Genomic DNA, 10,519 nt, shown 5'->3' with positions numbered 1-10,519 from the left:
CTGGGGTTTTCTGCTGGGGCCATTCCAGCTTTGGCTGATGATGCGTTTATTGCGTTACTTTAGTACAGTCGGCCTGCCTCGCCCCACCTCCAGCAGCCCAGCCTGTTCACAGCTTTCTGCTCACTGCTCACTACCCAAGGAGGTGGGGTCTGTCTCCCAGGGTGGGCACTCCAGGCACCTCCTCGGCCCTGGTCGTTGCTCTGGAGCCCGGCTTCCCCGTCCCTTCCCTCCGGCTGAATCCTGGGCCCGACCTGTGCCGCCCTCCCGGGGCTGCTACATTCAAGGGTTATCCTGTTAATAAATAAGCCCGCGCAGCTGCCCTCAGCCAGGGCCTGTCGGTTGGTGTCTCCATCGGCCGGTGACCCCCAATGTGCCCGGCCCCAACCCGTCCTTCTTTTCAGGGTCTGTCTGGCTCCTCTCTCGCCTGTCGTCTCCTGCTTGGTTCCCGGCGTGGGGACAGTCCAGTCACCAGTGCGTTGCGCTGCGCGGCCCCCGCTCAGCGCGAGGCTCAGGGGCGTGGGTCCTCCGGTTACGGCCCTTTCTCCGCGACTCCAGGGGCAGTGACTGCAGCGCAGGCTGCGGGCGGCACATGCGCAGGGAGTTCGCGCTGCCACCGCCGCCCGGCTCCACCAGCTGCAGAAAGTCCCGGTACCAGAGTTTGGGGCCCGGCGGCGCGGCGGGCGCAGCCTCCTCGGCCCGCGCCTGTCGTTCGGCCTGCGTAGCACTCAACACGTGCAGCGACAGGCGACGCAGCGGTTGCGTAAAGCCCTGCTCGACGGCGGCGCACAAGTACACGCCCGAGTCCCGGCGCCGCAGCCTGCGCAGCAGTAGTCCCCGGGCGGTGTGCTCGGTGCGCTCCTCTGCCAGCACCTGCGGGCAGAGGGCAGCGTGAGGCGGAGGTGTCGGGCCGGGAACAGGGCTTCCGGGCCCTAGCACGCGACGGAAGAAGCAAAGAGTCATTGGGAGCCGAGGTGGAGCGGGAAAGGGGTGCCCGCAGGCGCACATTTTAAGGCTGAGTGTTTGGGAGCTGGTGGTCTTCAAGGGAGAATCCGAAAGAGGCGGGGTTTACATGAACGTGGAGGGGAGTGGTGGTGGGTGGGTCAGGGACCTCAATGGGAGGGTCGAGGGCGGGTCTTCTCCTTGATTCAGGGGAGGCGGGTCGGGAGCCCCGTTGGACGCAATGGGGCCTCAGCAGCTTGTGGAGTGCAGGTGAGGGACCAAACTGGACAGGGCGGGGAGTGGGTCTGGTTGGACGGGGCTTCGTTGGGTAGGGCGGGGCCTCTCCTGGATGCAGGGGGTGGGACAGGAGCCTGGCGGGGAGGGCGGAGTAAGGCTTACCTGGGTGTGGGCTGTCACCCCTGCGCGCTGGAAAGTCCACTCCACGCGCGCCTGCAGCGAGCGGGGCTCACACTCCAGAAAGGCGCTGCTGCCCTCCACGCCGAACACCTTGTGTTCCAGCAGCGCGGGACGAGACGAGTCTTGGGGCGAGAAGAAAGTCAGATTTAGGCAAGGCAGGGCAGGTGGGGCGTCTTCTGGGGCTGAGGGTAGGGGCAGCTGGGGCACTCACCTCCGGAGCACAACGTGCTGGGGTCGCCATTCCTTACGTCTTGCCGCCGGAACCGCCTGTGGGGAACATCCGATCTTCTGTGAGCCCTTCTTTCAGCCCCGGGCAGTGAAAGACCCTTCGCCTCCCTCCCGGCGGCCCAACCCCGACCCCGCCCACCTCTTGGCACTGGGCTGGAAGCGCGTGCACGCGACCCCGTCCCAGGCGCAGTAGGGGTCACGCGCCAGACAGCATTCGGTGCAGACGCGGCCGTGGGCAGCGCAGCGGTGCAACGCGATCTGGGCCACCGCGCTCCGCGAGGCTACGTACAGCTGGTGCTAGGGGGCACGAGGGGCTCTGGGCTGACCGAGGGCGACCCCACGCCTGCCTCCCATCGGTCAGGGATCCCTTCTCCCACTCGACAGATGGGAACACTGAGGTCTTACGCCTCAGGTCACACAGTCTAGCAAAGCCAGAGCCTGTACTCAAACCCGGGACTGCAAACTACCAAAAGGGGCCAGAGGCTTGGGACGCGCCAGGCACAAGCTCAGTCCATCCCACCCTGATCCCCATCCTGGTCACTCACCCTCTTGGAAGAAATTTGCATGCTCGTGACAGCGGCCGAGTCCTGAGAGGGAGGAGGGGCGACGGGGTCAGGGCTTAGTGGGGTGGGGGGGTCCCGGGCGACTGGGGGCGAGGCCTCACCTCAAACACGTGCAGCTCCTCCAGGAGCAGCCCCTCTGCGCTGGGCCTACTGCCCTTGGGGACCGAGATCACCTTCAGCACCGTGCCAGCGTCTGCAGGGATGAGAAGGGGTAATGACCATTGGTGCTCCCGGACAGCTGGGGCTAGTGTCTCCTCGCCTTTGAGGCGTCTACCCTCAGCATGTTTGGGTTGTGAAGAGTGTGGACTGGAAGAGTGTGGGTTTGGCAGCATCCACAAGGTGGAGACACAGCCCAGGAAAGGATGTGGAGATGGGACTGAACAGGGAGAGCTTCCATCAGCAGCCCACAGGGCCTGGCTGGGAGCCTGGGGGTCGCTGGGGAGGAACCCTGACCTGTGCCAATGAAGAGGACGTCATAGTGTCCGTCAGCGGCTGCAACCCGGTCCGCGGCAATTTGAGTGAAGGTGTAATTGGCTCCAACTTGTAGGAAAAGAGGGCGCCCCCCAATGGGCAGGACAGGGTTGTACATGAGGGGGTGGTTCCGCGCAAACTGGATGACATCGTCTGGGAAGTCCTTGGTGGAACTGAAGGTGCCAAAGGTCTTGCTGGGACACTGGGGGTGGGGGAAAGGGAGGCACAGCAGGGATATAGATATGGGGGCTTGATAGGCAGCCCTCCATGCCCAGCCTCTGGGAACATGGAGGGGGATGGGGACAGAACCCTGCCCTGAGAATTAGAGAGGAGATCAGCCTTGCCCTAGGAAGTCAGAGGCGGGAAACAAGCCTTGTCTTATGATGGAAACGTTTTCCCACCCATAACTAAAGGAAGAAACCACATTCACCAAGAAGACCTCAGGCCAAGTTCTCAAACCCTTGAGGCTTTGAAGTGGGTTGTAGTAGAAGTCCCTGGGCTACGAACCATGCCTGGCCGCGGGTAGGGGACGCGACCCTGGTATGACACCCACTGGTGCATGGGCCCCTCCTTGTGTGCAAAGGGTCCCAAGAAGGCCCGGCGCACGTCGTTCATGCTGTACACGCACACCGCAGAGCCCTGGAAGATGCTGCTGGAGGCGAAGACCAGGGCGAGGTGAGGGGCCGGGTGGAGCCCAGCGGCCCGCCCCGGGCGCTCCCTACCTCCTGCCCCTCACCTGGACGTGGAGAAGACGGCATAGAGCAGCGGGGTCCGGTGGTCCCGCGAGGACAACAGAAACACATCCTCTGCGGGGAAGGGGCCTAGCTGGGGTAGGGCGCACAGCCCCGCTGCGGCGGGGGCTCCCGGAGTCTGCGCCGCTGCCCCCCTCCCCAACCCCATACCCACTCCCGCACTCACGGAGCTGATCGAAGTGGGTGTCGCCCTCGACGCCGGGCACCGAGCACACCAGCCGCGCCTTCAGGAACGTCGTCCACTTGTTGACCAGGCTGCGCTGGCCGCCCACGTCGTTCTGCCGGGACGATCAAAGGGGATGAGGGCGAGACCAGGGCAGGCAAAGGGGTAGGGGCAGGGTCGCCGGGTGTGGCCCAGGGACTCCTCACCCGGCAGATCTGGCCAACGCGGGACACGGACAGGCGTCCCAGTGCCGGCGCCGCCTCTACCGCCGTCTCACGAAAGAAGAAGTAGATTTTGTCGTCGTCTGGGTTCTCGCTCTCCGGGATCCAAAATACCTTGACAAACTTGGGCTCTGACCGCGGCAGGAGGCATGGGTCAGCGGGTCCTGGCCTTGCCTCCTGATGCGAGACCCACGCGCTGCTTCCCCTTCCCGTAGTGCGGGCACAGCACCCGGGATCACAGTGTCTGACCACCCAACCTCTAGCACCATGTCCAGTTGGCGCTCTGCGCGGACCGAATCCAAAGGATCAGGGCCTGCGAGGCAAGAAGCAGCCGCGAGGGGGCAGCAAAGACCGTGGCTACCTGGGGGCGCAGGCGGGAAGCCCGGCTAGCCTCCGATCTCGCCCCACACAGTCGCCCAGCATCTTAGGCTGGGGCAGGAGGGAGGTGAGGTAATCTGGTTTCACCTTCACTCATGAATCTTCCTCTCTAGCATAACCAGATGCTCCCCACTCCTGCTTCAAATCCTTCTGCTGGGTCCCATTGCTCTTTATTATTATTATTATTATTTATTTATTTATTTTTTGAGACAGTCTCGCTCTGTCGCCCAGGCTGGAGTGCTCGATCTTGGCTCACTGCAACCTCAGCCTCCCAAGTAGCTGAGATTACAGTCAGAGCCTACCACCACACCTGGCTTTTTTTTTTTTTTTTTTTTTTTTTGAGACGAAGTCTCGCTCTATTGCCCAGGCTGGAATGCAGTGGCACAGTCTCCATTCACTGCAACCTCCGCCTCCTGGGTTCAAGCGATTCTCCTGCCTCAGCCTCCTGAGTAGCTGGGATTACAGATGCACACCATCATGCCGGACTAATTTTTGTATATTTAGTAGAGACGGGGTTTCACCATGTTGGCCAGGCTGGTCTCAAATGCCTGAACTCAGGTGATCCGCCCGCCTCAGCCTCCCAAAGTGCTGGGATTACAGGTGCACACCACTGCACCCGGCCAATTTTTGTATTTTTTAGTAGAGACAGGGTTTCACCATGTTGGCCAGGCTAGTCTCAAACTCCTGGCCTCAAGCGATTTGCCTGCCTCCACCTCCCAAAGTGCTGAGATTACAGGTGTGAGCCACTGTGCCCACCAGCCCATAGCCCTTATTTAATTTTTATTTGATTTAGAGACAGGGTCTGCTCTGTCCTGCAGTGGCAGCATCATGGCTCACTGCAGCCTCCAACTCCTGGGCTCAAGTGATCCTTCCATCTCAGCCTCCTGACTAGCCAGGTCTACAGGTGCGTGCATGCCACTGCCCCCAGCTAATTTTATTTTATTTTTTGTCTTGCTTTGTAGCCCAGGCTGGTATGAAACTCCTGTCTTCAAGCAATCTGTCTGCCTCAGCCTCCCAAAGTGCTGGGATTACAGGTGCAAGCCATTGTGCCCAGCCCCCATGACTCTTAGAATAAATGACTCTGGCCCCTGACAGTCCAGGCCCCCTTTTCATTGCTAGCTCTGCAAGTCTATTCCTTTGCTTGTTCCTGCATCCAGGCCTTTGCACTAGTTGCTCCCTCTGCCTGGAATGCTCATCCCTAAATTTTGCTGGCTAGCTGTCTTGTGCTTGGGAATTAGCTCATACTCCCCTCAGCACAGCGGCTTCCTTTACCCAACCCCCTCCAGCCACCCAGTCTCTTTTTCCCTTCCTCCCTTGTCTCTCTCTGGCCTCAAGGCCATTGGACTTGATCTTATCATGTATGTGATCTGTGAACTCAAAGAGGTCACGGTCATACCTGTCTTGTCTGTCTCTGTGACGCCAGTGCCTGATTAAGGAGGGTATTTGGTAAGACCTGGCCACACCCACTGCTCACTTACTTTATGGGCCTTGCTTGGCACCTGCCCTGTGGGAGGGTGACGACCTCCTCCCACCAACCCCACCAGCCTCTCACCATTGAGCCAGCGGGAGTCGTGTGGCTCTGTTCGGAGACTCGGACGTTGCCCTAGGCTGCGAAAGATGGTAAAGTCTCGTCCCATGAGGTCTGCTGCCACCCCTGAGTATAGCTCCTCCCCTGCAGACAGAGCAAGGGCCACTCAGGCAAATGGAGGGCTCTTGGGGCAGGAGGGCCTGGGGAGCTCTGGGAGCGAGTGAGGTTATGGGGGATTCCCTGGAGCTCTTGGGGGTCTTGGGACTTTGTGAGGTTCTAGAGTTTCTAAGGGGTTCTCTTGGGGCCTTAGCCCTTGGACTCACCCACCAGCACGGAGGCAGCCCGATGCCTGGGGTCATAAGGACTCTTCCCCTTGCCATCCTCTATCCTTCCTGGGTCCAGCCGGAGGACGGGCTCCTGGGAGGTGTGGCAAGTTGTGACTACCAGGCCCTTCTTACCCTCCTGACCTCGCTCCCTGCCTAGATCCGGCCTTACCTCTGCCCGGTGGCCCACTTCCACAAAGGCACAGGTTGGGTGGAAGGCTCCCGTGCCACAGGCCAGCAAATGGGTGCGGTTGTAGGCATGCAGCAACTTCACGAAGTTCATGCACTCAGTCTAGTAGGGTTGGAGGTGTGAGGCTTCCCCCAGGGATGTAGCCTTAAGAGGTCCCAGCTCACCAGTGGCATCCTCACCCCTCCCTCTCTTCGGCATCAGCCCAGGCAAGTACTAACATGGGCTACAGGGACCTGGGGGCCCTTGCTGACCAGCCCAGGCCTCACGAGGGTGGGTGTCTGGGGAAGCACAGGCCTGCAAAGCCTCCCATGACTCAGAGGCACCCCAGAAGAATTACACAAGCCCCCACCCTGACTCACCACCCCCAGACCTCAGCCACCTCGACCTCCCTGCCCTCATCCCAGCCAGAACAGGCAGGCCTCTGTTTTAGCCCTGCCCTGTCTCTGGGGTGAGGGGCTGACCCTCCCCACTCCCGGCCCGGGCAGCTGGCACTCACACCAATGTCCTTCCCTGCCCAGTTGCACTCCTCTCGCCATTCCACAGGGGCCGGCCAGGCCAGCTATCGGGAGGTTGGGGGAGAGGGGACACAGGTCAGGAACTTGGGATATTCTCTACCTCAGGGAGCCATTCCTCTGGGTCTCTCCAGGCTGGAGTGGGGTCCCAGGGCTCCTTCCCTGGGGAGTGCTGGGGTTGGGAGTCCCTGGCACCTTCTTGGCCCGCTTGCTGATGTTGTCCAGGTTGAGGGAGGCCACATGGTTCTCGGCGCCCACAAACAGGCGTCCACGCTCCTCATCCACCAGCAAGGCCTCGTAGCAGCAGGTTCGCTCCAGGCTGAAAGTCTGGAGACCATGCCAGGCCTGGAGCTCTGCAGGGCAGGACACTGCTGATGACTCGCCAGCCATGCTGGAAGCCTCCCCCAGGTCCTGCCTGGTGGTGACTCTATCGGCCAAGGTTGCCATTAGGACCTGGCCTGTACACATGTGAGTTTACATGTGTGTGAGTTTACACACGCAAACCCAAGCCCACCCAGGTGCACGTGTGGAGCTGCCAGGGTAGGTGGTACATCCTCCCAGGAAGAGGAAGGCAGGTTGAACTTGGGCATGCTCAGACAGGTGGTGTCTCCAGGCGGGCGCACTGGGAGGCAAGGCTTATGGACACCAGAGTCCTGGGGGAGACTGGCATGCAGGGATGGCCAGAACCCCAACTCCCAAAAGTCAGGCTGAGAGTTCCTTTCCTGCCACTCCACCACCAGCCTGAGCTCAGCAGAACTGCCTATTCACTGCCACTGCCCAGGGGCCACCCTCCTATACAGGAGGCATGAGAAGGGGGCTCTGACTTCCCTGTTGCTCTGCTGAAGGAGTATCGCCTTGTTGGGGGTACTGAACGGAACAGAGACAAGGTCTGTTGCTATGGGGACAGGAGGGGTCTTCCTGAGAAAGCACGAAGAGAATGTGGGCAGAGGCTGGGGGCTGAGGCCCGGACAGGGTTAACTGGAGGTGGCCTGAGAGTGCCCACTAATCCTACCAGAGTCTGGTGACAGGCACGCACATGGGGCAACAGCCAACACAGAGCCCCCTGGCCATACGGGGACCCTTTCCTGCCCACCTCAAGCTGGGCCCTCCCGCCTGCCAGGTGCACCTACCTTGGAAGGAGAGCCGAAGGCGTGGGGGGCTGGGGGCGGCACTCCCCAGCCCCACTGCCCAGAGCAGGGCCAGGCCCGGGATCACGGCGGCAGCCCCGGCCCACCCCATCTCAGCAGCTCAGGGCGCTCAGGGTTCAGCGGGTGTGTGTGTGGAGGAGCCTTGAGCTGCCCTGGACTCTGCCCCAGGATCTGGAAGAGGAGTCAGCAGTGAGGGCGAGGGCGGGAGGCTAGTGGGGGAGTCCCCAGGGATCAGATTACAGCCCCTAGGGGAAAGAGGCTGGGGGGTCGCATTCCACTTCCGAACCCTCCCCTCCGAGGGTGCCCCGCCTGGCCACAATCACAGACACACCCACGCCACTGGGCACACCCTCAGGGTCACCCTGCACTGGCAAGCCCGCCTCACCACGTCACCCTTCCCAGTAACCTCCTCTCTTGTATACACACTCACAGACATTAATTCACAATGTGCCACCCACTTCATGCCAGCCTAGACCTGGGAGGAGGGATACTGGGAGACATAGACAAGGTCCCCATGTGAAAGGGGACAGAGCGCCAACAAGGAATCAGATGGATGCAGAGGGTGCCAAGTGCAATGAGCAAAACAAGCCAGTCAAAAGAGTGAGAGTGACAGGAGGGGGTCAGGCCTCTGGATGTGGCAGTGTCCCCACAGTCCCGCAGAAAAACACGGAGACACTTTTGAGGCTAGAGCCAAGGGTGTGGGTGCCTGTGAATGTGTTTCCGAGTGTCCCCTTGTGATGTGCGCATGTGTGTAGTGTGTATGTGCATGTGTGTGCACATCTATGTGCAAATATATAGTGTGTCATATTGCACATGTGTGGATATGGGTTGGTGTGCACACATGTGGCACTGTGCAATCCATGCAGTACATATGTGTGATATGTGCATATTTTGCACACAGATGTGTTGCACATTTGTGCATGTGCAAACGTGCGCACCCATAAGAATAGACATGTCTCTGGGCATGCAAGTGAGCAAATCCAACTGCAGCATCAATCACTCCATTCCTCAGAGGGAGAAGTGCTACCCAGGAGACCCAAGACCTGGGCAGAAGCCTCAGCCTCTGACTTGGGGACTGCTCCCAACCCAGCTGAAGCAGCCTCTGCATTTGAGCTTGAGGGCTCTCTCTCCACACCCCTGAGGAATCAAAGAGGGGCAAGGTGAGGCAGCCCTTCATTCGCACCCCAGCCTCCTGGCCTCGCTGAGCTGGCCTTCCCTCTCAACACCTCCACAGCCTCTCTGAGCCTCTCCCTTCACTTCTCTCACCCCTTGAGTTCTCCCCCATCTTTGAGCCCCTTCACTCTAGGAGCCAGACACCTCCCCCTGGCCCTCAGCTGGGGCAAAGACCTGGCTGCTATGCCCACCCTCCTTCCCAGGGGTCAGCTGGGCAGGTGCTGGACACAGGAGCCCAGGGAGTGGGACAAGGTTCCAGGTGGGATTAAGCAAGTGGAGCAGCTGCTGAGGCAGGTTCCAGGCCCCTCCACCCACACTCCTGCCCAGCTCCTGGCCCCATCCCAGGCCAGGACCCCCACCTCCCTCCTTCCCTCCGCTGACACTTGCCGCTGCCTCTTCTCAGGTTCTAGAGGTCTTCCAGGCCAACACTGGCTGCCTTCTCACACTCCACCGAGGACTCCCGCAGCAGCATCTCTCCACTCTGGCCCCTTCCCACCCTGGGGCCGCTGGGGACCCTCTGACGGCTCCTTTAAGGAGCAGCCCCCGCCCCCACCAGGCCAGCCACCGCCCCACGCACCGCCCGCCGCGCCGTAAAGTTTAGAGGGCGGATCGGGTGACCGGGCAGGCAGCCGGGACCGGCTGGAGACGGCAGCCAGGCGGGAGTGGAATGGGCACAAGGGAGGGGCTGGTAGGGACGACCCCTCCCATATTGGGCCTTAAAGCAGAAGGGTGCCCAGGTGGCGGTCCCAGAAGCCAGGTGGCCAGCCAAGGCAAGGGAGGAAGAAACCCCAGCTCCAGGGACTCAGCAGGCAAAGGGAATCACTGGGTGGGGGCACCACCCGTAGACTCCAATATCTCACCTCTCCCTCCACAGGTGGGGAGCTGTGGGGAAAGATAATGGGGAGCTCAGCTGCCACCTCAGTTCCCAGGGACCGGCTGGGGTGGCCGGGCAGCTGGAGGTCAGGGGAGGGGCTCTCAACTGGAGGTCGGATGGGCCCTCAGGACCCAGTCCCCGTCCTTCCTCACCACTTGGGCCACTTAGTACTTCAGTGGCCTGGCCAGCAGTGGCTTCTTCCATGACAGCCAGATAGGGGAGGGAGAGGAGGGCAGGAGAGGGACAGACGCAGGAGGAGCAGCAAATCTCACTTCTGCACCACAGGGCGGGGCCCATCTGGAGTCCGCCATCCTGGACAGGTAGCTTTGCATCTCTGCTGAGAGGTTGGGGGGCGGACCATGTGACCTCCCTTCCTCTGGCTTCTCTTTCAGGTTGTAGGTGGGAGGAACAACCCCCACCAAACCCAGAGCCGAAAACTGAGGGAGTTTTACAGACAGGACGGAGCTCCTGCACCTCGGAGCCTCAGTTGGGAATGACCTGGGGTCTTGTCCTGAAGCTGAGTCTGGTGAACGTGCCCCATTTGTAGCATGAGGGGTACTTCTCTGGAGGGACTGTATGTTGACAGTGGCAGAGTGGAGCCCTGAAGTCCACCTGAGTGAATATACCAGGGCTTGAGAA

At 60.9% G+C, this 10,519-nt stretch overlaps 1 protein-coding gene and 1 long non-coding RNA gene across 3 annotated transcripts; one reads left to right on the top strand and one right to left on the bottom strand.

Moving 5' to 3' along the window:
* On the bottom strand, positions 1-9,883 carry SEMA3B (semaphorin 3B). Of its 2 annotated transcripts, none has more exons than XM_008972230.5 (18): positions 9,394-9,883; positions 7,816-8,004; positions 6,881-7,038; positions 6,670-6,732; positions 6,156-6,275; positions 5,984-6,077; positions 5,685-5,804; positions 3,740-3,885; positions 3,537-3,648; positions 3,355-3,424; positions 3,126-3,267; positions 2,601-2,820; positions 2,249-2,340; positions 2,130-2,171; positions 1,724-1,881; positions 1,568-1,623; positions 1,339-1,478; positions 1-870 (listed from the first exon to the last, which is right to left on the bottom strand). In XM_008972230.5, exons 2-18 carry the CDS (start codon positions 7,922-7,924, stop codon positions 466-468), a joined length of 2,247 nt encoding a protein of 748 aa, XP_008970478.1. In that variant the 5' UTR covers positions 7,925-8,004; positions 9,394-9,883; the 3' UTR covers positions 1-465. The 2 variants fall into 2 exon arrangements, with proteins under 2 accessions (XP_008970478.1, XP_003818862.1); XM_003818814.6 differs by having other exon boundaries at positions 3,126-3,270; positions 9,394-9,546.
* Positions 9,747-10,519, top strand: LOC130541325 (uncharacterized). Its single transcript, XR_008955368.2, has 2 exons — positions 9,747-9,880; positions 10,273-10,519. It is a non-coding gene; the product is annotated as an uncharacterized LOC130541325 (long non-coding RNA).

Source organism: Pan paniscus, chromosome 2 (assembly GCF_029289425.2).
Source record: "Pan paniscus chromosome 2, NHGRI_mPanPan1-v2.0_pri, whole genome shotgun sequence".
In the NCBI taxonomy this organism is placed as follows: Eukaryota; Metazoa; Chordata; class Mammalia; order Primates; family Hominidae; genus Pan; species Pan paniscus.
The sequence above is the reverse complement of the archived record's forward strand: the minus strand, read 5'-3'. Positions and strand labels throughout refer to the sequence as shown.